The sequence below is a fragment of the Cordyceps militaris genome (assembly GCF_000225605.1).
Source record: "Cordyceps militaris CM01 unplaced genomic scaffold CCM_S00003, whole genome shotgun sequence".
In the NCBI taxonomy this organism is placed as follows: Eukaryota; Fungi; Ascomycota; class Sordariomycetes; order Hypocreales; family Cordycipitaceae; genus Cordyceps; species Cordyceps militaris.
In genome coordinates this window covers 2,474,642-2,498,674 of record NW_006271971.1, presented here as the reverse complement: position 1 = coordinate 2,498,674, position 24,033 = coordinate 2,474,642, and the positions used below count along the sequence as shown (strand labels likewise).

Below are 24,033 nucleotides of genomic sequence, written 5' to 3'. Positions count from 1 at the left end.
AACCAAGTCCTTCATTTATATCAAACTTTAAGAAGCAAGGAACCGAAACCGACGCCCCTCGATTTCTTATTACTACGCACCCGATCGATTAATCCGACAATCTCCCACAATGAAGGTCAAGGCCATCAGCCGGTCGGTGGCCGCACAACATGCACCTGGCTCCGACGCCCCCAGGCAGTCTCGCAACCTCGACCCGGCGCTGCACCCGTTTGAGCGCGCCCGCGAGTACAAGCGTGCCCTCAACGCCGTCAAGCTCGAGCGCTTGCACGCGTCGCCCTTCATCGCCCAGCTCGGCCGCGGCCACGTCGACGGCGTCTACTCCATGGCCAAGGACCCCAACTCGCTCGACCACTTTGCGAGTGGCAGTGGCGACGGCGTGGTCAAGGTCTTCAACCTGGCGACCAAGGAGGAGGCGTGGCACACGACAGCACACGAGAACATCGTCAAGGGCATGACCTGGACGCTCGACCGGAAGCTGCTGACCTGCGCGGCGGATCGCACCGTCAAGCTGTTTGACCCGTACCACACGCCGAGCGGCGCGGCCCCGCTGTCCTCGTGGCTCGGCGCCGGCGCGTTCACGTCGCTGTCGCACCACCGCTCGCGCGCGGCCTTTGCTGCGGCGTCGAGCGTCATTTCGATCTACGACTTGGAGCGGCACACGGCGGCGCCCGAGATGCTCAGGTGGCCGACGTCGACCGACACCATCACCGACGTGGCGTTCAACCAGGTCGAGACGTCGATCCTGGCGTCGTGCGCGACGGACCGCTCTATCGTGCTGTACGACCTGCGCACGTCCACCCCCGTCGCCAAGACGGTGCTCAAATTTGCCACCAACCGCGTGGCGTGGTCGCCAATGGAGGCCTTCAACCTCGCGACCGCGTCCGAGGACCACAACGCGTACCTCTTTGACATGCGGCGCTTCGACCGCGCCCTCAACGTCTTCAAGGACCACGTCGCCGCCATCCTGGACGTCGAGTTCTCCCCGACCGGCCTGGAGCTCGTGACGGCGTCCTGGGACCGCACCGTGCGCCTCTGGCGCCGCGAGGACGGCCACTCGCGCGACGTCTACCACACCAAGCGCATGCAGCGCGTCATGGCCGCCCGCTGGACCCCGGACGCGCAGTACGTGCTGTCCGGCTCCGACGACGGCAACGTGCGGCTGTGGCGCGCCAAGGCGTCGGCGCGCCAGGGCATGAAGTCGTCGCGCCAGCGCCAGGCGCTCGAGTACAATGACGCGCTGGTCGAACGCTACGGGCACATGCCCGAGATTCGCCGCATCAGCCGCCACAGGCACGTCCCTGAGGTGGTCAAGAAGGCGGCTAGCATCAAGAAGGACGAGCTCCAGAGCATCAAGCGCAAGGAGGAGAATGAGCGCAAGCACACCAAGAAGCAGTTTGAGAAGAGGCAGAGCGAGAGACAGAAGATGATCTTGTCGAGGGAAAAATAACGGGGGCAGGGCGGAAAACAGTATTGGGAGTTGTTCTTGTGGAATTATTAGCATTGCATGGCGTTCGTTTGTATGAAAATATCAGATTTTATTTTTCCGTATCCCTCCGTGTTTTAACAAGGTAACAAATCACACATTATCTATTTTGTCTAGAAACAACTCGCCTTTGAAAAGTCACAAAGCACAAGCGTAAAAGAAGGTTTGTAACACAGTATTCGCTAAAATAACAAACTGCCTAAGAAAAGCTAAAAGTAGAGAGAGACCATCGCAATCATCATCATCAGAGTTCACTCCAGAGTACCCAGGCGCATGTGAGGGCCAAAAAAAAAAACAACAAGCAACCCAAACAAAACAGTCTCATATAACAGTACAAAGTTTTGCCCACAACTCTGATTCGCCGCAAAAGAAACAGGAAAACAGAAGAAAAGCAAACAACGCCGTTGGTATCATGGTGTAGGGGGTTGTTCCCGCATGTCTGTCGCGGGAAGTCTAATAAAAACAGTCTTGGGTATATCGCATAATGCTTTTTTGCGTTTGGTGTATGCGGCGGCGTTGCAAGGTCTTTTTCCTGTGGTTCCCTTTTCTGTTGCTGCACAGTGTGATTTGTGAAACTTGCCGTAAAAAATCCCCCACGTTCTATAAAAAATGAAGTCCTAAACGTAATGAAAACACCATTACTCCTTGACCTCGTTCTGTTTGAGGTCTGTTTGTTGTACACGTCGTTAAGGTCGAGCCGTTATGACGGTCTCGCCTAGACAGTACCGCGGGCCGCCTTTTGGGGCCTGTAATGAGGGAGCTCGTCGAACCAGCCCTGCACCTCGTTGTACTTGTAGGCATGGAAAGCAATGCCATAGGGTTTGGGCTCAATAGAGTAGAGCATGCCGAGGGGAACATCCATGTCGGTGATATCGTCGCGGGTGAGGTCCATAAAGTAGGCCATGAGAACACGGCAGACGGAGCGGTGTCCGATGATGAGTACATGGTCGGTGATGCGCTCAATCTCACGGACCATGTCACGGAGACGGCTAATAACCTGGAGGTACCCTTCGCCACCGACACCAGGATAAATGTAGTTGAGCTTGTCCTCGGAGCGCTTGTGAAACTCGTCAGGGTGCTTTGTGGCAATTTCTTCATACGTCATGCCTTCAAATTGACCAGTATTGAGTTCGTTGAGCATCTCCCAGTTCTTGACATCGTAATCGTCGTCTGCCTCAAAGTACTCGGCAGTCTCGGCACTGCGCTGAAGCATCGAGGTCCAAACACAAAAGTTCTTCTCGTCCATCTCCCTGTTCATATCTGGGTATGGTGGGGTGTTGTCACCTGGAAGGGGCGGGAAGCTGGCTTGCGCCATCTTGCTTTTTTGCTCCATGATCCACTCCTTGCGCTTCTGCGTGATGAAGCGGTAGAGAGACTCGCCATAGCAGTGGCCGCGCTCGGTAAGCGGCGAGTCACCACCGAGATTGCCGAGCTCATTGTCAATGCTCTGGCCATGCCGCGTCATCCAAATCTGGCGGGGTGCCAAGTTGAAGCTGGATAGGTAGGTGCTGATTCCGCCGCTGAGGAAACCCTTGAGTCTGTGTTGGACGAGTTTCCGACCGACATCAACCATTTGAATATACTGCATATCGTTCTCTTCTTCATACTGTCCGAGTGGGACGTAGGCGCTCTCGTAAGCAGCGACACGGTTCTTGAAGTCTTCGAGCGATTTTTTAGGGTCCTTGTCACGGTAGTCGGGACCAGAAAGTTTGAGTCGCATGTTGGCTTCGAGAAGTAGGGGATCTCTGCAAATACTTTCGATGAAGAGAATTCCGAGCTTAGGCTCGCGGTCTCTGATGCGGTTGACAATGTGTTGTCTGCGAGCAATAGTGCTGTTGGTGGCGTCAAAAATGCCGACGGAGCCACCTTGAATGAGAAGGTAGTCGAGCAGCTCATCTAGGGTCTCCATGGCGACCTGCTCGCGCAGAGCAGAGGCCCTTTCGTTCTTGGGGTCAAAGAACTTGGCAGACTGGTCCATTTGGTCATCGGTGTTATTGAGGTCCAGATCGGTGGGGGTGTCATCGGCGCCAGCCATGGGCATGGGCGCAGGTCGGCCATTGAGAAGAATCGAGGCGGCATGGACGGGCCCGTCGAGGCGAGGATGCTCTGGGCTAAGTCTGGCTTGCACCGAGACGCGGATTCCGGCGGCATTTCGGCGTCTGTTGCCAACGTTGAAGATTCTGGACTCGTGTTGTTGCCAGGATAAGTAGCGTTGCAGCTTCTTGGTGATGTAGGACTTTCCACGGGCGGGTAAGCCGACCATGATAATGACAAGCTTCGCGGCTACATCTCGATGGGGGATTCGGCCGTCTGGCGAGACGCGGGATCTCGTCATACCCGGGATGTTGAGGGTAGTTGCATGGGGGCGGACTCGAGGCGTTTGACATCCAGAATTTTGACGATGGGGAGGACTGCGCACATTGTTAGCGTCCGAAAACATACTAATTGCGAAGGCGAGACTAATGCGACAATGAACTTCATTGCCGAATAAGCTCTAGGCATTGTGGTGGCGACTGACATTCGCGGAGAACTGGGCGCAGTCGAACCAACGCTGCGCGGGAAGGGTGGCGTCTCAGTCAAGTCGTTGGTGCCACGCAGGAGGGCGGCCATGGCAGAGGCAGGAGCCGAAGTGGGAGGACGAGGTTGCGTCAAGGCTACATCGTTTGCAAGGTTCTGGACAGAAAGCTGATTCTCTGGTGAAAGAATGGTGGGCGATAGCGAGTTTGGTGGCGAGGAGCCGAGATGGTTGTTCATGGCAAGTTTGGCCAAGGATGAGAGTTGGGCAAATCGTGATCCCGAGTCTGCGGTAGCGAGGAGTAAGAAACAGAGCGCAAATAGAGATGTAAAAGTGTGGTCGCGTAAAGAAGGCGATGATGGGTAGAAGGGAAGGGGAATAGTCGGGGCAACAAAGAGCAGGAGGTAGATAAAGAGAAGGAGAGGTAGATAAAGAGAAAGAGAGGTAGATAAAGAGAAAGAGAGGTAGAAAGGAGAGTGATGACACACCAGCTTGGGCAACAGGCACAGCGGAAGGCATCGAGGCCAGAGGTTGTGGGCGGCCAGCGCGCGCCAACAGAAAAAGTATAAAAAAAAAGGTGCTGCCTGTTCGAGAGCCACCTGAGGCAAATGGGCTGTAGTATTATGAATAACGTGAGGTACCTTAGTAGGCAGGGAGTGGTCGGTGCAAGGACCCCGACAACACCGAAGAAAAAGAGGGCGATTTAGCGGATGGTTCGGTGAGAACTTGGTGGGTTCAGCGGTTCAGTGAGGGATGGCCAATGGAAGGCGCTAAAGTCGCTTTTTGAGGGTTTTGGAGGTTGACAATTGGAGAAGCTGCGAGACCGGCCCCGTGGGAGAGACAAGCTCAGTGACTGGGCGGGGGGACTGCCCACTGGGGACAAGGTGAGAATGAGGCGTCTTTCAGGGGACTCGGCACCGCTGGAAGCCCTGGAACCCTGCTGGAAACGATTGATGATGGGGTGGCGCCGCTGACTCGAGATAGTCGAACTAGGCGGAGTTCTTGTAAGTCGAAGTGGTTCTGTGTTGAAATGGAGACTTTGGCTATCGAGTTGTGACCCAGTTTGTGTGTGAGAGAGAGAAAAGAGAGAAAATCCCAGTTGCGTGTGCAGAAGAGCAGATGGTTTCTTTCTTCTGCTGGAAAAGTCGTGTCGTTGTTGGGCCTTTTGAACTCTGCTGAATCAAAGCAGGAAGAAGAGCCCGAGTCAACAAGTCGTCTGCCAAGCGCAACTAGGCAGGGCATGCAGTATGACGTGTGACGGCGCTGAAACAACCAGATAACCAGACCTGAAGGATCAGCGGCAAGCGAGATCGAGGGAGGAGGCGAGGCGAAAATGGAATAAATATCCAAGAATAGAAAAAAAAAATGGAAGAGTTAATATCGACCACGCAGAAAGTGTAACGAAGAGCAAAAAAAAAAGCACCCCGCGTCAGTTGGTTGGGGGAGGGCGTCGAGTAATAAAAGTCGCCCACACAGGGCTAGCTAACTACCTTACTAAAAAACAACGCGGCCTGTCGCCTTTTGACTTTACACCACCACCACAACTTGTATGGCTCACCATCCAACCCATTCAACTAAACAAAACTAGTGGCGCCGCCGATTGCAAAGGAAGTTTTCTTACTTGGCAACTTTCTTACTTGGCATGCACAAGCCACTTTCGGGGCATTGACCCGACTGCCCCAACCCTCGCAACCCTGAATGTGAATGCCTGGGATGATGACTTTCCCCGTGTCAGAATTCTTGGCCCTATCCACAAACACAGGCACGGCGGCCGCCAAAACAAGAGTGCATCTCGGCATGCGATCAGGCCCGGTCTCATGTCTCGCAACCAGAGACCCTGATTCAAACCAGCAACACCCTCTCCTGCGCGGATCACTGATTCAAACCAGCAACACCCTCTCCTGCGCGGATCATGGCTTGTCAAGAGACACGACGCATGTACATGCGACTGCCCACGTAACGCTCTCTTTTTTTTAAGCTCTTGTTCCACATTGCACCTACGCGTGTGTCACACCACACTAAGAATAAGCGGCCGGCGCGATATCACAGTAGTAAAAGAAAATAGTGGTAGATCGCGTGTTGCAGCTGTGACTCGTCTGATACTTTCTTTATTCTTATTCTTATTTCTTTTTTTCTGCGAAATCCTTAATTTTGTTTGTCAAGTTCTACTAAGCACGGAGAGGAGGATCAAGCCCGGGACGAAACCAAGTCAATTACGTGTCCCATCTTTTGGTAGCAGCCTGTCCGACGGCTCCCCGAAACGAGGAGCTCTGTCACGATGTGATGCGATGTGATGCGATGCGATGCTGCTTAAAGGTAGCAGATGGGACACGCATTCGCCCCATCATCTCACCCACCACCAGCCATCTTGGACATGCACTACCGCTACATGCTGCCCACTAATAGTGCATGTCAATGTACAGGTCAGTCTACCTGTCCATATGCACCCCATGTTGCCGTATAACACAGTAGTTATGGTCGGAGTATTACCGGAACGGCCACTCGGGGCTCGTAAGCTACATGCTCTTCTTGCGCGCATCGTGCCTATTATTACTCTCCTCAGCACCTCACTTGTCTTGTTCGACGGCGGACCAAGTTTGGCGCGCAAAGAGCAGGTCAATTCCCCGTCCCCTCAATCTTCCCCGCGCTCGTAAATGCCGCGCAACGTCATGTTCCCATGTAGGTAGTGAGAAACAATGGCGTACAAGCATGGTTGCTTGCACTAGCATCAAAAGCATGTCTCGCCGCGGCGGTATGCCGATAGCGGACATGATGAAGCAGTCACTGGCGGCGCCACCGCGCGCCTTCGGGCCATTTCACTTCGCGCCTCCAGTGTCAATGTAGTTAACGAATTATTATGTCCACTGGCGCGTGCTCTACTTCTCCAACACCCCGCTCCGCAGATTCGGACAGGTTGGCTACAGCATCTGTAATGCCACCTCCTCCTCCACCTACATATGTGTTGTGGACGCCGCTTCTCATCCTGAGCAAGTAGTATGTATCCGTGTATCCGTCACTGTTACTCCGCATATAAGGGTCCATCCAAATCCAGCTCATGGCGCGGCGTCCCTGATACTTTATTGCACAGAGATAACGACTCCAACTGCTTAGCTCCAGGCGAATCCATGTTACCCACGCATCCATGTTCTACAGCCTACAAAATTCCAGCTCGATTCTTTCGCCTTATCAGTGGAGCCCGTCCTTCCGTCGGCCAGCTTCTTTTTAGGGCAAATTGGGGAAGCCTCCTCTTTTCACGATGGATTCACTACAATATCCACTGCTACGTACCATCCCATCCTACGTAGTCTCTTCACAAGGTTCTCTTCCACCTTGGGAGACCAATCCGGCGGGCGCATCTATGTAACTAGTTATCCTCCTCTCTCAGAGCCACTTCGCCCGAGATCCCGCCATCTACCCTTGGCTTGGTCCGTGACTCCGTGTCCACCGAGATTCAACTCCAATATCAGCAAACTTTGCCCCTTTCGACTGAAACACCCGGTATTCCTCAACAAACTTGCCGCTTGAATGTCCCGGGTTGGCGGTACCCCCCGTCCTAACTTTTAAGACACAAGTCTATGCTTAAATTATTGGTTAGGTGGTCCCTGTCATGCGTTGCGAGTACGAAACATTGTCGGACCGCTCTTAATAAACAGAAACACTACGAATAACGGTAGCGTACCATTATTAATTATTAATCAATAATAAATGATAGTCAAAGGTCGAAAGTCGAGGTGGTGTGGTATCCGTAGTCACGGCAGTGCAGTCGTGCTTCTTCTGCGCCATTCATGCCAAAACGTGGGCTGTTAATAATAGGTGACGCACTACCCAGACGTCGGATTGCCCTTGAAGTAACAGCTTGTTATCTTGTTCTGCTCTATCCTGTACTCCCTTCTCCTTACTTTTATTCTTAGCACTGTTCACTTATCTGGTCATGTCAAGAAACAGCCAAGAGGTAACTGTCTCTTTGGTAAAAATTGCCTATCTCGTCTGGCGTCCTCAGGAGAGCAAGGTTTTGGTCGAATGTTGGCCGCATCCAGTGCAGTGCCTGACCAGAGCCATTGTTACCCGTAGACCGGATATTCTACCCCGAGATGCATCCCACCAAGGACGCGCTGCGAGTGACTGATTGGGCATATTTTGCTTTTCTAGATGAAGATTGAAGAGGTTTAAGCGCTGCACAAAAACCTCAACAAATTCCATGCAGGATAAGCTGCTGTGACTGGCGCTTTTCAGGGCTTACAGGCCCAACAGACCAATACGAGGGATCCGGGACCATCAACCAAGAAACAGGTCTATCGAAGACATTGTGAGAGACGGAAAGCATTCTCGAAGCGGTTGAGATGCAAGTTTCACTGCTGGTTTTACTTGTGCCCTCAAAAGCCATCAGCAAGTGGCGGGAGTGCGAGGCATCGTGCTTCGCTGCCAGCTCCACAAAAATTCCTGCAGAACATCAAACCTTTGGATCATGAACAATCCCAAGAAGCACAACCATTCGCCTGTTCTCGTCTAATCGGATATCGGAAGCAAAAAGATACAACCCTCCCGCGATTCTGTAGTAGTCTGCGGTACTGGCAACCCCTCGCATCGTTGCCGGGCGCCTGCCTGTTGCCCAAAAAAAAGTCTGTTTGTAGCACAACAGGCCGTATCTTTTACAGACGCAAACACGCGCAGCAATTGTCCCTCCTGCATCAAACCATTCGCCTCTCTTGGCCTGGTATTCCAAGACGCGGTCACAAAATCATAGAGCTTACTACCATCGCCTGGACTGCGGCCGAAGGAGTACGATCGAACGCCAGGCTCCATCGGGAGCACTCCTTCCAGTTACACTGCTGTTTTCTCGTATGCCGCAGCCGCAGCTGCAGCAGAACGAACCAGGAGGCGGGCAACGGGAACGAGCTCAGGCTGCTATAAAATCAGCACCCCCCAGGCCACTACCGCAGAAAGAGAGCACCCAAGTCGTACACTGCTTGCCCAACCAAAGACATCTATCATCAGCTGCATCGCCGTCGAGAATTCAAAGTTTTCCTGGGCTATTGCAGTGGTGATTTGAACACCTTTCGAGATTGTCTAGCCGCCAGCCACAAACTTCAACATGAACGGAGACAGCATGGACCGGGATCTAGAGCACAGTGCCTCGGTGGCCGCTGTACCAGCATCACAGTTCACCGCTGGGGTCCTGCCGAACCCCTTGATTGATGATATCAAGTCTCTTCAACCCAAGACCGGCGTTTTAATTCCTCTGAAAACAACACAAGAGGTTCGACAAGACCATACCATTGTCCCGGCTTTCATCACTAGAGTTCCAGCAAAGGCTGCTGCCGAAGTCCTTGGGTGAGTTGCTCCCATCGAACCGATGGCCCTGTGCTCGGAAGCTTACCATGATATCAGTGCATTGCGTCTTACGCGACCTGGTGGTAGCGCTAACCCCCTACCTCATCTGCGAGGATGTGCAAAGCCCGCGGACTTGCCTGCCCATCTAAAGACGAAGTTCATGAACGAAACCCCTGAAGGCCGTCTGGTCCACTTTGCAAAATCAATGTGGCTCTATATCATGTGTTGTGAAGCCTCGGATACCACAGAAGAAGAGCTGGCAGCGACACTTTCCACTGTCAGCCTCCTTGAAGGGCTGGACATCTGGATTTCCACGGTCCCAGTCCCACTTGTGGCCCCGACGTCACAAATTCAGGCTGCTATGTGGTCCTCACAGTTCTGGCCAACGGTCTATCGGAAGAACAACCCTTTGGGACCGCACCCTAGCATAGTGGCCAGAGGTACTGACGAGATCAAGGACGATTCGATCATGTGGATGACGTTGGCCCAGCGCGTGGCAGACGACGCCAAGGGTAAAGGTTTGGGAGAAGCTATAGGAGCGGTCGTTGTGCAGAGAGATGAGCATGGCGCCCAGCTTGTTGCCGTGGCAGGCGATGCGCGCTGGCATCAGGATCCCCTGCTCGGAGACGTCGGCAATCCCATGGCGCACTGTGTCCTCCGTGTTATTAGCATGGTCGCACAAAAGCTTGTTCGTCATGAGAGGCAAGCCGCGGATCTGACTTTAGATCTGCCAACGCTCGAGTTTGACGCTTTTCATGACGGACCGATTCTCGACGCTGAGAAGCAGTGCTTCCTACAGGAGCACCCGAATAAGGACGGCTATTTGTGTCATGGGCTGGAGCTCTACATGACGCATGAACCTTGTGTGGCATGTTCAATGGCTATTCTTCACGCCAGAATGGGCAAGGTGGTATTCTGCAACCACATGCCAAGAACTGGTGGCTTGAGTTCAGACGATCGTCCTGACGGAGGCGGAAGAGGGTTGGGTCTCTTCTGGAGGCGGGAGCTCAATTGGAGCTTGCTGGCCTGGGAGCTGGAGCAAGATGCTAATTTTGACCTGGTGACTTTGGACCCGACCACTCATGTTTAGGATTACCGCCTCCTGGGTCAATTTCAGACTCGTTGGCTCTGTTTGAAGGACATTGCGGCTCTGAGCACCGCATATTATGCTATTGCTACGGCTACTGCTGCGGAAATATTGACATACTCCATTTTTACATGTTGCAGCTTGAACAAGGTCTCGTCCCTGCTGGATCGAGGAGTGCTACGAGTATCTGGGAAGGCTGTCAGTGGACGGGCATGGAGGTTCTGCCGCGCGAGGTACATAGGACCGGCGCTGGCGAGTGACGAAGTTTTGGAGCCAATACTGGGGTTTGCTGGAGCTATGAGACTTGTACATTATAATGAAAAACACTGTGGTATACTAACACGATTGTGAATGTTTGAGTCATTTCGTGCTTGGTATATATCTCTTGTTCAGCGGCCGTTCATTGTACTGTTGGCAAGGCAAGCCGGGGGGGCGTCCTGTAGCGCGGGGCGGGCGCCTCGGGCTACCGCCACTTTAGCCAAGGCCGGCCCATACCAAAGCTTTCGCGTTTCCAAAGAGTCCAACACCCCACAACAAAACAGTTGACCTTGGGATTGAAGAATTTCTGCCCTTTGAGCAGTCGCGGGCCTCTGACGACTGCACTGCTACAAGACGCTATCACGACGATCGCTTGCCCACTCTCGTTTCAAGAACAATGGCGGTTGTGTAGCCATTTGCCATTTTTCTCGGTATCAGCATCACTCCTTTAGGCGTTGGCTTCATACCTGCCCAGCAATCAATGCAAACCTCCTCCCTTTGCCGCTCCTACTACCTTTCACCATACGTTTCGCGGCCACCTGCCTGCGCGCGACACCGAATTGCGACGCAGGTATATTTGAGTGCCTCTGCTCCTCCCGCTCTCATTGCGACAACCAGACGACGCACCATTGCCACCACGACTACGACCTCCCGATACCCCCCACTACCCGCGTTGCCACCGTCCATGATGAACAGGAAGCGAGCAGCGGCGTCGTCGACTGTGCCGACTTCGTCCACGGCCTCGCCGAGCGCCTCTAAGAAGAGGAAAACGGACAACGTACAAAAATTCTACGCCGTCCAGGTCGGCTTCAGACCGGGTGTCTACACAACCTATGTCGAGTGCGCACAGCAGACGGCAGGGTTCAAAGGAGCATTATGTACGTCGGGGACATTTAAACTCTCGCTGGTTGGAATTATCAGGTTACGCGTTTACTAACATGGCTGCCCTTGGCGTTTTACAGTTCGATCGTTCATTTCGAGGTCCGACGCGGAAGCATTTGCGGCTGGCAAGAAGGTTGCGACAACGTCAGAAGGACCGGCCAAGTTTTACGCGGTTGCGGTGGGCAACCCGACAGGCATATTTCACGAATGGGACGACGCGGCGGAAGCCATAAAAGGCGTCAAAGGACCCAAATACAAGCGCTTCAACAGCCGCGCCGAAGCAGTCGACTACATCCGCGAGTATGGCAGCATGGAGGCTGTCATGGCGCTCGGCGAACGACCCACCGCCACGACATCCAGCGGGACAAAAATTGACGTGCCGACGCAAGTGAAGAAGCCGACCAAGACGACGCGGGTACCGCCGCCACTCGCGCTCCCGCAGGCACCGGCGGACCTCATCCGGGTGTACACAGACGGCAGCAGCCTAGCCAACGGCAAGGCCGGTGCGCGAGCGGGCGTGGGCGTCTTCTTCGGCCCGGGCGACGCGCGCAACATCTCGGAGCGACTCGAGGGCGAGCCGCAGACGAATCAGCGGGCGGAGCTGATGGCGATGCTGCGGGCGCTGCAAATGTGCCCTCTGGGCCAGACGGTGCAGATTGTCAGCGACAGCCAGTACTCCATCAACTGCGTGACGCAGTGGGCGGCGAGCTGGAAGAAGAAGGGCTGGGTCACGGCCACGGGTGAGCCGGTCAAGAACCAGGATATTATCCGCGCGGTGCTCAGCCGCATGGAGGAGCGCGTCAAGGCCGGCGGCACAACGCAGTTTGAGTGGGTCAAGGGCCACTCATCGGATAGAGGGAACCAGGCGGCGGATGCCCTGGCCGTGCGAGGGGCCAAGATGTAAAAGAGGAGGAAGGAATAGGAGTTGACACGTGCATGGTAAAGGACGTTGAGACGCGGGGCTGGCAGGTTGAGCGTGATGAACCAGGGTACACGCTGGCACGGCGCCGGACAGAGACAAAAACTCATACATTGAGACTTGAATATTTCCGTTCCGTCAACTAGGAAAGGGGTTGATGAGAAGTAGTATTTTTTCCTATGGGAAATGCTTGTGAAAGCAAGGTTGTATTAGACTGCACGAGGAAAGGTACCGCGTGCTTATTACTAGTGACGAGAGCTTTTCGTTTGGACATGATGTTGGCAGTTTCCATCCCAAGTTCTGTTTGTTTGCTTTTCCGTTCGCGTTCCATGTTGGAGGAACAAGTTGGGAGAGGAAGGCGATGCATGCGTACGATCTTCCAAGGAGCAGCGAGGCGTCGGGAGCAACCGCGCACTGGCCGTGGATGTCCTTAGGCACCGTAGTATTAGTAGCAGAAATCTGCAGCGAATACAAAAAAAGTACATATTAAATTCAAAAGGCAAATTGAAGGTCGGAGGCCAGGCGCAGGTTGGCGGAGTTCGCAGCAAGAGTGCACCGTCTTTATTCAAACGATGGGCGAGAGCCTGGGTTCTAGAGCTACCTGTGGGTAGATAGGGGAAGTATTGCAGAAGCCTCAATACCGCGCGCAGACTATATTTGCTGCTACTATCCCGCCTTCAGCTGCAAGGTCAGCCTTATGCAGAGAGCTGGCGTGATTGCATGTGGTTGCAGCTGGTGGCGGGTAGTATGGGTGGTAGGAAGGTGCGTAGCTGGGCCATGTCCTTGGAGGTGAGGGAAGCATCTCCGCCTCCTGGTAATATAGATGCGGGAATTATGAGAGGATTTATATAGAATGCAAGGGAAAAAATGTCACAAGCCAAGCAACCCATGTTTTGAAATTCATGATGCTGACATAGTTCGTCCCCTCCGTAGCACTCAGTGACCAGGGCTGCTGCATGTCTCTCGCTAATCCTACTCAATGGGAATAATCGATCCAAAATACAATGGGTTTCCCTTTGCTAGCAAGTCAGAGACCCAGATCGAACTAGTAGGATTTCGGTGACGTTTATCTGGTTCGTTAGCTGCTGGCGTCTGACGGTGACGAAGCTGGTTCATCGGAGTCCTCTTTATCCTACATGATGCGGGGTCCACTGCCGACAGATAGATGGCGCACCAACGCCTCTTCTCTATCTGCGTTTTCCTCCACACATCTACCACACCACACTCATACCGTCCAAACGCGAGATACAAAAACAACGCCTGCACTTATCTCCCCTGGCTGAAAACCAATCCAAGCTTGGCTCCCCTAGCTTCCCGGTCCTTGATATTTTCCCACCACTCGGCACCTATGCTGGGCACTTGGCACCGCGACATGATTAGCCAGATCTCGTCCACTCCCGTCTTCGTCCTTGTTGCTCCTGCTCCGCGTTGCTAACAATAGCTCGTGGGCGGCTTGAACCCGTCGTGCGAAAAAGCGAAACCCTTCACTCACTCAAATACACATTCACTACGCACAACCTGACCGCTGAAAACGTCTCTCAGCAGCGCAGGAGCAACAAGGAAGGACTGGATGCCATGGCGAGAAATATCGTCCCCATCTGGGCCGCGCCCATTGCTTCGACCAACTTTAATGTCGTCACCGCTCTGCTCGGTGGTTTCATTTCGCTCTTTGGCCTAGTTTCGTTTTTGATCAAGGAGCACTTTTACCTCTCCGAAGCCCGTAAGTCCAACTCGGCCTGATCCCTTGGCATCCTTCTCCTCCCCGCCACTCCACTGCCAAGTCGATCGCCAAGCACAACGGCCCGTACGCCCAGCAACAGAGAAGCGAGCAGGGAAAGCGTGAGCACGAAATCCACCAACACAAACTGACAGTACTCATGTAGTCATTGCCATGGTCATTGGCGTTGCCTTTGGCCCCAAGGGCGCACAATTCATCCGCCCCCACGAGTACGCCGGTTGCCCCCAAAACAACCTTTCGGCGACGCAGTGCGAGGCCAACATCGACGCCATCACCCTCGACTTCTCCCGGCTGGTCCTCGCCGTCCAGCTGGTCCTCGCCGGTGTCCAGCTGCGCAGCAAGTATCTGTGGCTCGAGGCCAAGTCCGTCCTCCTCCTTGTCGGCCCCGGCATGGCCATGATGTGGATAGCCACCAGCCTACTTGTCTGGAGCTTGCTCGGCACGCCTAGCTTCCTCCACGCCCTCGCTGTTGGCGCCTGCGTTACACCCACCGACCCCGTCTTGTCCGCCGTCATCGTCAAGGGCAAGTTTGCGGACAAGAACATCCCCAAGGTGCTGCAGGACCTCATCGTCGCCGAGTCGGGCACCAACGATGGCCTCGGCTACCCTTGGCTGTTCTTTGCGCTCTACCTCATCAAGTACATAGGCGCCGGGGCCGACCCTGACGCTGGAGGTGCGGGCCAAGCATTTGGCCTCTGGTTCGCGCTGACTTGGGCCTATGTCATCCTCATGAGCATCGCCTATGGTGCCGTCGTCGGCTTACTCGCCCAGTATTTGCTTCACTGGGCTGAAGACCGCGGCTGGGTTGATCGTGAGAGCTTTCTCGTTTTCGCCATCTCGCTCGGTCTTTTTGTTCTTGGCACTTGTGGTCTCCTTGGTACCGATGACGTCCTGGCTTGTTTCGTCGCCGGCAATGCGTTCACATGGGACGATTGGTTCCGACAGGAGACCAAGGATGACTCACTCCAGCCCACCGTTGATATGCTACTCAACGTCACCATCTTCCTGTGGTATGGTGCCGTCATCCCCTGGGATCTCATTGCCCACAACGATTTCACTACGCTCTCCCGCGTGATTCCGCTTGGTCTTCTCATCCTGCTGCTCCGCCGTCTTCCATGGATCTACGGCATGCATCAATGGATCCATCAAATCGATAGCCGCCAGAATGCCATATTCGTTGGTTTCTTTGGCCCCATTGGCGTGTCGGCAATTTTCTATCTGTACATTGCCACTGAGTTCATTGACAGACACCTGAGCGACGACAACGGCGTTCCTCGAGAGGACGTGAAACATCTCCGGGATACCGTCACCGTCGTCGTTTGGTTCATGGTTGTCGTCAGTGTTGTTGTTCACGGGCTGTCCATCCCACTTGGAAAGTTGGGTTACATGGCGCCCCGAACGCTCAGCCGAGCTCTGAGCGGCGATGTCAGCGACTCTGCTCCTAGTGGTAGACCAGCTTTGCCCGGATTTGGTCGCCGCATTCCCGGCACCAAAGATGATCCTGTTCAAGGCTGCGACAGTGGCGTTTTTGGCAGCTCCTCGGCGCGCCAATCAAGCAGCCGGGCGCAATCTCTGCGCGACCGCCTCCGCGATGTTGAGTCCGGATCAGACGCCAACCTACCCCAGAGTGCGGTCGCTGAGCCCAAACCCGCGGTGAGACGTGAAATTCGCTTCCCAGATGAAGCTTCGTCTTCGTGAGACCCCATCCATTGTGTTCGATGAAGCACGTATGTAGAGACGCGAACGCTGTGCAGGTGAGAGGTGGACACTGAAGGAGGGGATTTTCCATGTCTTTACTCACTGTTGGTCTGAAACGGCCGAAGTGGGTGTAGACAGGCTTTGCATTTGCATATTGGCATCTGCACTGGTGCCAAATTGCAAGAAACGTTGCACACATCATTTACCATGGCTAGGTTTTTTTTTTCATTGCGATGCATGGTGGGAGGCATAGCATTCCATTTTTCCTGGCTAGCTTTTTTCATTTCGAACCTTTATCACTAATTAGCGGTGGATAAATACATGTCAATTTTGCTGATGAATTTATAGATGGAGAATTTGAGTACTTGCGCTTTTGTCCTTTATTGTCGTGGTGGTACGCGATAGGTGGGATCAGAGCTTGCCGCGACTAGACTTTGACGCTCAAACATAATGACTACCAGTGCATACCTCATTACCCGGACAGAATCGTACCCTCACGCAGCTGAAGCTAAACCATCACAAGTCTGTGGAGTTCGCCCTGCCAGCTAGGTAGCGTCGCAAAAGCCGTCGGCCCAAGCATGGTTCATTGGCTCATTGCGAGTAGGAAACGGAGACTTGCAGTTTCCGCTTGCTGGTGCAAAAATCTGTTCTCTGAGCTGCCGTTAAAAGGCGCCGGTTGTAAGGCCTGAAAGCCCCGGAACAGGGCAACGGGGTCGCTCCGATCGCCCTCGGCGGCCTGCCCCGCCAGAGTAAATGGGTTGGTTCTTATTTGTCTTATCAAGGCACGTTTGGGTTGGGTAGAATGACGAATAAGGCAACGGATTATGCCGGGTGGTCCTACATCAGACGACCTCGAGTACGCCGTTTGTGCCGAGAGTGTATTCGACCCCGCAGCTACAGCCAGCCGCATCAGCATCACGCCATGCAACGCCAGGAAGTGAATAAAAACAGGGCCTCCATCTCACGTTTTACCTTTCTCCTCACAGAATTTTCGATAGTGGACCAGATTCTTTTATCAGATAAACATGGCTGATCCAAAAGCTGTCATTTGCGTTGCGGTCGGCAAGCTCGAGATCCAGTCTGTTTCCAAACAGACCTTGCCACCAGGCTATCTCCTTATCAAGACGAAAGCTGTGGCACTCAACCCAACCGACTGGAAAGCCATCGATAACGACGCTGGATACGCCATCGGAACACGTCCGGGTGTTGATTTTGCTGGCATCGTCGAAGAGATTGGACCTGATGCAAAGAAAGGCTTTCGAAAGGGCGATAGAGTGTATAGCATTGCTTTCGGAGCGTACGTACTGCCGAATGCTTGCAAAATATTGCGCGTAGACGTCTAGTCAATATGCTAACTGGCTGGGTGTATAGCAAAGATCGCGAGCATGGCGCTTTCGGAGACTACACCATGACGCCGGAGCACGTCGTGGCCAAGATCCCCGACCATATCACTTTTGAGCAGGCGGCCACCCTGGGCGTGGGCATTACGACATGTGGCCAGGCTTTGTACCAACTATTGGGCCTGCCTCTACCGCCGTCGGCTGCAGTCGATCCCCCGCAGACAATTCTGATCGGCGGAGGGAGCACAGCGACCGCAGTTCTGGGCATTCAATACGCCAAGCTCTCTGGGCTCCGTATCCTGGCTACTGCCTCTCCTCACAACTTTGACTATCTTCGCTCGCTAGGCGCCGACGTGCTGCTAGACTACCATGAGTCGGCGGAGGAGCTGGTAAAGAAGGTCAGGGATGTCGTCGGCGATGATCTGACTCTCGCCTGGGACTGCTCTCCCAACAAACAGTTTCAGGATATCGCCGCCCACTCGCTGAGCAAGACGAAGAAGAGCATCTATGCAACCGTGGCGCCGCTCACGCCGGCCAACCTTCTCCATGACAGAAACCCCCTGGTCGAGGCCAAATATCAGCTCGGTTATACGGTATTTGGAGAGTCGTTTGAGCGCGGGACATATGTGTTCCCGGCCTCCCAGGAGGATGTCATCTTTGCTACTGCTTTCTGGGAGCGGACTGCGAAGCTGCTAGAGGAAAGGAAACTGCAGCCCATCAAGGCCACTGTCAACCAAGGAGGAGAAGGCCTAGAAGGTGTGATTGCAGGTCTAGAAGACCTTCGCCAGGGCAAAGTTTCGGGTACGAAGTTGGTCTATTCGTTCTGAGCGTGTATGCCACCCCACGCGGACAGGCTCAGTCGAAGAACATTGGTCACCGATTCGTTGGTAGTAAATAAAAGGGCACAGAATATACCGTGTACTGGTCAGAGGATGAAACGGATCCAGTCCTCGAGAAACTATTTTCTCTCAGAAAACAGTACGCTTGGTCATTACCCACGAGCGCTCAACGCGAAGAAACGACGCGGACCCCGAGCGCTAGATAGCCATCATGCAGGAAATGACATAAAACAGTCATCAACCTCTATACTGGAACCATCTCTCATCTACTTAGTACTCTCCTTCGTCTGATAGAGATCATGTCCTACTTTTTGCAGAGGCGACCGCTGCCGTCCAATTGGAACTGGTCGAAGCCGACGGACACAATGCCGTAGAAAAGTCCGGCTGGGTCTACCTCTTTCTTGATTTTCTCCAACCGCTGATACGTTCCGGCGTAAAGGGAGTTCTTCAGATCCTTTTCCGCCCAGTTTGCCTCATTCTTGTACACGCCCGCATCCGGGACGGCAGCGTCGTACAACGGCAGGATCTCGTTGACCAGCTCATCTTGCAGGACTTGGGCCTCGGACCACGGCAGCGCGTTGGACCAGCCGGGGTTGATCATGAAGGAGCTGTGCGCGTGGACGAAATTGGGCTGCACCGCGTTCGGCGCAATCGGCGGCGCCGTCTGGTTGCGCACCGCGCTGACGGCGTTGAGCGCGATGACGACCAAGGAGTAGCCTCTGCCGGCGATGTCACGAAGCGCCCTATGGACGCTGGCGGGGTTCTGGTCCATGGCCGTTCGCGGAACGAGCCGGCCGGCCAGCGTGGCCGGAAGCACCAAGTCGCCAAGCCGGGGCAGGATCTGCTCCCGGTACAGCGCATAGTAGCTGTCGGCCTGCGCGTACTTGATGGCCAGCGCAGCTTCCGTCAGACGCAAGCCGGACGCGCGCTCGAGGCCCCTGACCAGCGGCCGGAGCAGCGCCCGCAGCGCGTCGCTCGTTTGGCCGGGCACCATGATGCCGCTCACGACCAGCCCGCCGTCGCTCAGCTGGTACTCGGCCACGGCGCCGTGGTCGAGCAGCGGCGTGAGCTGCTGCTGGAACGCGGCGACGGAGCGCCAGTACGGCGCGGCGCCGCCGGCTTGCGCCGCCGAGAAGGAAAAGGCGGCGTTGGCGGCGACTTCGTTGCGGAACACGCGCACCGTGGCCGAGAGCACGACGCCGAACGCGCCCCCGCCGCCGCCGGACAGCGCCCAGTATAGGTCGCGGTGGCGGGTCGGCGTGGCCACGACGCGGGAGCCGTCTGCAAGGACAACGTCCCACGCCAGCACGTTGTCGGCCGCGAAGCCGTACACGCCGTTCAAGTAACCGTGGCCGCCGCCGGCAAGGTATCCTCCTGCCTGTTGACATCCCCATTTTGTTTAGCCGAGGGTTTGGACACTGAAATGATGGGGGGGTTCAATAAGCCGGATTCTCTCACCATTTTTATAGTTGGGCATGCGCCGGATACGACCGTGTAGCCATGGTCATTGGCGTACGCGGCGGCTACACCACCTTCTGCACCAGTTTGCACTTCAAGGGCAGGACCATTGTAATATGAAGAGGCAAACTCTTTAATAAGCCTCGTCTTGTTGTAATTGTGCATCCACAAGGCTAGTGCTCCTTTGCCCGTGCTCTGACCGTTGAAGCTGCAAGTTCGTCATGGTCAGCATCTCATTTCTGCTGTTCCCTCCCCCCCAAAATCGAACTCAACTCACTCATGCCCAGAGTTCTTAATCACCAAACGGATATTGTGGCGCTGGACAAACTCGAGTCCCGCCCTGACGTCGTCGACGGATCGCACGTCGATTGAGTAGGACACATAGTTGCCCAGGTCGCACTTCGCGGACCGCGGCGAAAAGGGCGTGCAGGTATTGTTTTGGAAGTACAAGGACATGAACTCTGCCGGTCGTGGGACGCTTGCCGACGGAAAAGGGGGGTTAGCAAAAAGAAACAATGAGTGTAACTAGCCATTCTTGGGCCGGAATGCGTACACGAGCTGGGCGAGACCCCAGCCATCAGCCAACGCCCTGCACTTGGCCGCGTCGTAGTCGGGGTCGTGGCAGACGGAGCCAAGAGGCACGGTCGCCATCAGGCCGCCGTTGACGGTGCTGTTGAGTCTGGACCAGGCCTGCGCCGGGGGCCATGCCGCGTCTCCTGGGATATTTCTGCAATGCGCTGCGGACGGCACATTTTGGACGGCCGCGGGTTCAGGCACAGCTTGCGTCGATGCCCAGCTCACCGTCGAGAACAAGAGCGCTACTGTAAATGAGAAATTGACCATCTCGGGTGAGTCTCCGTCACAAAAGTAGAAAGGGCTACGGGTTAGAAGGTCGGTTCAATGGGGTGCTCTTGGGAGGACTCTGTGGTTCGAATGTGAACGAACGTCGAGTGTAAATGGTAGACGACGAGGCTCTCGATATTAATCAGTTGAGAATTTATAGTCAGGTGTGAGGATATTAATAGATTAATGTGCAGGCGGTCTTTGCTGCAGCCGAGTTGTTGATCCGGAATGGGGCTTACCATAGCAAATAGATTGGTCGAAAAGTCCCTCAAGCAAAGCGAAGCTAACAACTATTCTTGCAGAAAAGGCTCCCCTATAACGGGTTGGTAGGAGTAAAGGCCAGTAAATGTAGAGCTCATTTGGGTGAAGACAGTGAAGTGAAGTTATTCGGGCCCGTCGCTGATTCGGGTTCGCGACGATTTCACGCAATGGTTGCCACCTCGGCCTCGGTGATGCTAACGGTTCATAACCACCAGCAAATACAGGCGCATGGCCATGCACATTTCCAGCGAATAAGGGACAGATCAAGGGCAAAAAGGTCATTGTTTGGGCCTAGAGCCTGATTATGCACGCTGTTCAATTTCTATTTACGAGTGAAGGCATCCATGTGCTTGACACGGCTGGATGTGGATTACTTGGGACTTATTTTTGGACATAGTCCATTGTTGTTGCATATACGCTTAGTTATTATTTTACTAGGGATATTAATTTTTTTTCTTCCTGCACGAGGTCGAGACTACTATTCTCGGATATGGACAAGTAATAGCTAGTCGGCGCTATTGGCTGCACAGAAACTTATTGGTATCGGTATTGGTACACGTACGGTTCAGTTCAATTTCGAAGCTCAATTCCGATGTAGTAAAATGCAAATTAGGTAGGTAGAGTATTGAAGATGCGTCTATATGGGCAAAAAATGAAATTGGGAAATGGAAAGCAGTCAATTTCCACCTCAAGTCCCCAATTGACCGTATTGAGGCCTTTCATTTTTAAAGCTACAAGCTTAAAATCGCCCTCCAATGGCTGCAGCTACTGGAGCCTGGGCGGCTCTGAGCAGGATTTATCCCGTCCCGCAACCCAGACTGTGACTACTGGTGGAGGTTGACGGGAATGCATCTTGCGAGTATGATGGAAGCAGCTGGATATTCCGTTGAGAAGCAGTACGATGCACTTCTATTCCACTACCACTACGCTGTAGGTAATACTGCCATCTGATCATTTATTAAAAAATCTCTAATATAATCGCAGATACCGTATATGGGCCCATCACCCACCCCGGAGCTTTCTTTCGAATGGCCGTGTGTGCTGACTATTATTTGGGGAGCAATCTTACAGAGTGGATGAACACTCATGGAAGAGGTGACTATTGTCAGCGGTACATGTCGATGATCAAAGTCTCTCGCGTTGCATAGGCATCTAGACAGAGGGAAGGGCGTACACACTCACGTGAGCTGCCTCATCAAGGATAACGGAGAGTTGGATGTCACTTCATATTTGACCCCGCAGATATCAACGCAGCCATCCATGATGCGACGAGGGGCATAACAAGGGCTTTAATTGGTTGCTAAATAGAGCAGCCTCCTTTATTATAAGCTTGAATTTATTTACGCTGCTAATAGCTCAGGAGACGAAAAGGAGTATCATAGCACAACGTACTGAACAAAGATCAGCATCGTCTAGCATAGATAGTTGTCCATGTTCTTGCTTCTTTGCTCGCCAATTCCGACAAATTGCCTGACATTAATGTCAAAGAACTACATTTTGAAAAGAAACAGAAGAGCAAAAGAGCAAATGGAAATAGCACGAATCCCTCCAACATCATTTTGGACTCGTGGCGCTGGTACCATGCGGGGTACCACAACTACGTGGAAGGATTCGCTGCCGTACTGTCTGTCGTGAAAACTGACTTGTCCCGTGCGTTTCGACCTTTTTCTTTCTGTTGTTCGTGTCTATTTTCGGATTCATGTCGGGGTAGCACCTATTGAGACATGCGTGGCGGCCAACGACGGCTCGAGTTGGTGAGGGGTACGCCACAAGATAACTTGCAGATGCGGCAAGACAAAAGCTGAAATCAAACACGTGTACGGATAACTGAAATACAAAGGCTGGAACCACACAGGGAGGTGTCGGCCCAGAGGCCCCTGTCCTTTGGATTGCCACAGCGGGTACTGCTTTACCAATACGCGGAAGATCGAGCTTTTGAAATACAAATCCTCATTCTTGAACTTGGGCCACTTCCCCTCGTTATTTTTTGCCCCTACAGAACTTTATCACGACTACACAGCTACCATGGCAAACGAAGTATCTACGAAGTCTCAGATGCCACCCAGCAAGGTCTGGGAGTCTTTATCACTTTTGCTTCCGTCCCGCGATGCGGATTGCGATTATTGCTGGCAGTTGACAGGACAGCATCTTGCTCACATGGTGCAACTTGCTGGCTATTCCAGTGAACGGCAATACGAGGCCCTTCTCTTCCATTACTACTGGATAGTGAGTTGCCTCCATGCAAGTATATTCTTAGCTAACTTCATGATATGCTCCCTACATGGGGCCCGCACCCGGACCAACTGGCAAGCTTTCTTGGCCCTGCCTCCTCAATCTAGAGGGGCTACCTATCGAATACTCTTGGAAGTGGAATACTTCAGGGAGCCAGCCTGTTATCCGCTACACCATCGAGGCTATGGGCCAGTTTACTGGGCGTCTTGTCGATCCATTGAACCAAGACGCGTCCCGAGAGCTGCTATACCGCCTAAAGGAGGTCATACCAAGCCTTGATCTTACGTGGAACAATCATCTACTGGCAACACTTTACGACCACGACCGGTCTAAATATTCCAAAGAGATCACTGCGGGTCAACCATTTACTACTACCATTCTGATTGCAGTTGAGCTGAACCCCACGGGCCTAGGCGTCAAAACATATTATATTCCGCGCCGTCTTGGTCTGGGATTAGATCAGATCCCTCTTGACGTATGGAAGAATGCTATTGCTGGCATATGCGCAGATGGTGGCGCCAGCACAAAGCTTTACGATTTTTTGGACAATCCTCAAAGCCAAACTCTCAGCCCCGCGTGAGTTGCATCACAAAGTCTATACACATCAACAATTGCGGCGTCCCCTAGTAAATAGTTGCTAATGGGTCATTGGAATATAGAATGATAGCCGTTGACAACATCAAACCGGAACATTCACGGCTCAAGTTCTACTTTCGGTCGCCACACTCAACATTTGATGCAATCCAAGAGGTCATGACACTCGGTGGACGGGTTCCAGCCCTCCCAGAACACTTGAAAAGCCTGCAGAGTCTACTAGCATCCCTGGCCGGGACGACGGATGCCCTTGCCCCGGATGCCGAGCTTGACATGATGCCTCAACAGGCCACTCTGTCTCAAAATAGCTCCGCCTATGCGCCACTGGTTCTCCCAGGATGCGGATACTACTTTAATATCGCGTCTGATCTGGAATACCCCGAGATTAAGGTCTTCATCAACTTGTACGTTTACGGGTCAGACGATCTCGTCTTAACGGAGCGCATTTCGAAATGGATGATTGAACATGGTAGAGGCGAGTACTGTACGCAGTATGCATCTATGTTGGAATGCCTTCTCCCGCACCGCAGCTTGGCTGATGGCAAGGGCGTCCAT

At 53.6% G+C, this 24,033-nt stretch overlaps 8 protein-coding genes across 8 annotated transcripts; 6 read left to right on the top strand and 2 right to left on the bottom strand.

The window, feature by feature from the left end:
* Nucleotides 1–109: 109 nt before the first annotated feature.
* Nucleotides 110–1,447, top strand: CCM_04417 (U3 small nucleolar RNA associated protein; the record flags this gene model as incomplete). Its single annotated transcript, XM_006669565.1, has 1 exon — nucleotides 110–1,447. The coding sequence occupies one exon, from the start codon at nucleotides 110–112 to the stop codon at nucleotides 1,445–1,447; it is 1,338 nt and encodes a 445-aa protein (XP_006669628.1).
* Nucleotides 1,448–2,198: 751 nt separating this feature from the next.
* CCM_04416 (6-phosphofructo-2-kinase 1) lies at nucleotides 2,199–4,517 on the bottom strand (the record flags this gene model as incomplete). Its single annotated transcript, XM_006669564.1, has 3 exons — nucleotides 2,199–3,894; nucleotides 4,002–4,284; nucleotides 4,487–4,517. The coding sequence occupies 3 exons, from the start codon at nucleotides 4,515–4,517 to the stop codon at nucleotides 2,199–2,201; spliced, it is 2,010 nt and encodes a 669-aa protein (XP_006669627.1).
* A 4,573-nt stretch (nucleotides 4,518–9,090) lies between these two features.
* CCM_04415 (tRNA-specific adenosine-34 deaminase subunit Tad3, putative) lies at nucleotides 9,091–10,419 on the top strand (the record flags this gene model as incomplete). Its single annotated transcript, XM_006669563.1, has 2 exons — nucleotides 9,091–9,329; nucleotides 9,387–10,419. The coding sequence occupies 2 exons, from the start codon at nucleotides 9,091–9,093 to the stop codon at nucleotides 10,417–10,419; spliced, it is 1,272 nt and encodes a 423-aa protein (XP_006669626.1).
* Nucleotides 10,420–11,362: 943 nt separating this feature from the next.
* CCM_04414 (ribonuclease H, putative) lies at nucleotides 11,363–12,460 on the top strand (the record flags this gene model as incomplete). Its single annotated transcript, XM_006669562.1, has 2 exons — nucleotides 11,363–11,552; nucleotides 11,637–12,460. 2 exons carry the CDS (start codon nucleotides 11,363–11,365, stop codon nucleotides 12,458–12,460), a joined length of 1,014 nt encoding a protein of 337 aa, XP_006669625.1.
* A 1,590-nt stretch (nucleotides 12,461–14,050) lies between these two features.
* On the top strand, nucleotides 14,051–15,911 carry CCM_04413 (Na(+)/H(+) antiporter 2; the record flags this gene model as incomplete). Its single annotated transcript, XM_006669561.1, has 2 exons — nucleotides 14,051–14,195; nucleotides 14,359–15,911. The coding sequence occupies 2 exons, from the start codon at nucleotides 14,051–14,053 to the stop codon at nucleotides 15,909–15,911; spliced, it is 1,698 nt and encodes a 565-aa protein (XP_006669624.1).
* A 1,025-nt stretch (nucleotides 15,912–16,936) lies between these two features.
* On the top strand, nucleotides 16,937–18,078 carry CCM_04412 (zinc-binding oxidoreductase ToxD; the record flags this gene model as incomplete). Its single annotated transcript, XM_006669560.1, has 2 exons — nucleotides 16,937–17,208; nucleotides 17,283–18,078. The coding sequence occupies 2 exons, from the start codon at nucleotides 16,937–16,939 to the stop codon at nucleotides 18,076–18,078; spliced, it is 1,068 nt and encodes a 355-aa protein (XP_006669623.1).
* A 316-nt stretch (nucleotides 18,079–18,394) lies between these two features.
* CCM_04411 (isoamyl alcohol oxidase, putative) lies at nucleotides 18,395–20,633 on the bottom strand (the record flags this gene model as incomplete). Its single annotated transcript, XM_006669559.1, has 5 exons — nucleotides 18,395–19,468; nucleotides 19,549–19,756; nucleotides 19,826–20,009; nucleotides 20,079–20,425; nucleotides 20,494–20,633. 5 exons carry the CDS (start codon nucleotides 20,631–20,633, stop codon nucleotides 18,395–18,397), a joined length of 1,953 nt encoding a protein of 650 aa, XP_006669622.1.
* A 2,044-nt stretch (nucleotides 20,634–22,677) lies between these two features.
* On the top strand, nucleotides 22,678–24,017 carry CCM_04410 (dimethylallyl tryptophan synthase GliD1; the record flags this gene model as incomplete). Its single annotated transcript, XM_006669558.1, has 4 exons — nucleotides 22,678–22,878; nucleotides 23,021–23,460; nucleotides 23,544–23,947; nucleotides 23,971–24,017. The coding sequence occupies 4 exons, from the start codon at nucleotides 22,678–22,680 to the stop codon at nucleotides 24,015–24,017; spliced, it is 1,092 nt and encodes a 363-aa protein (XP_006669621.1).
* Nucleotides 24,018–24,033: the final 16 nt, after the last annotated feature.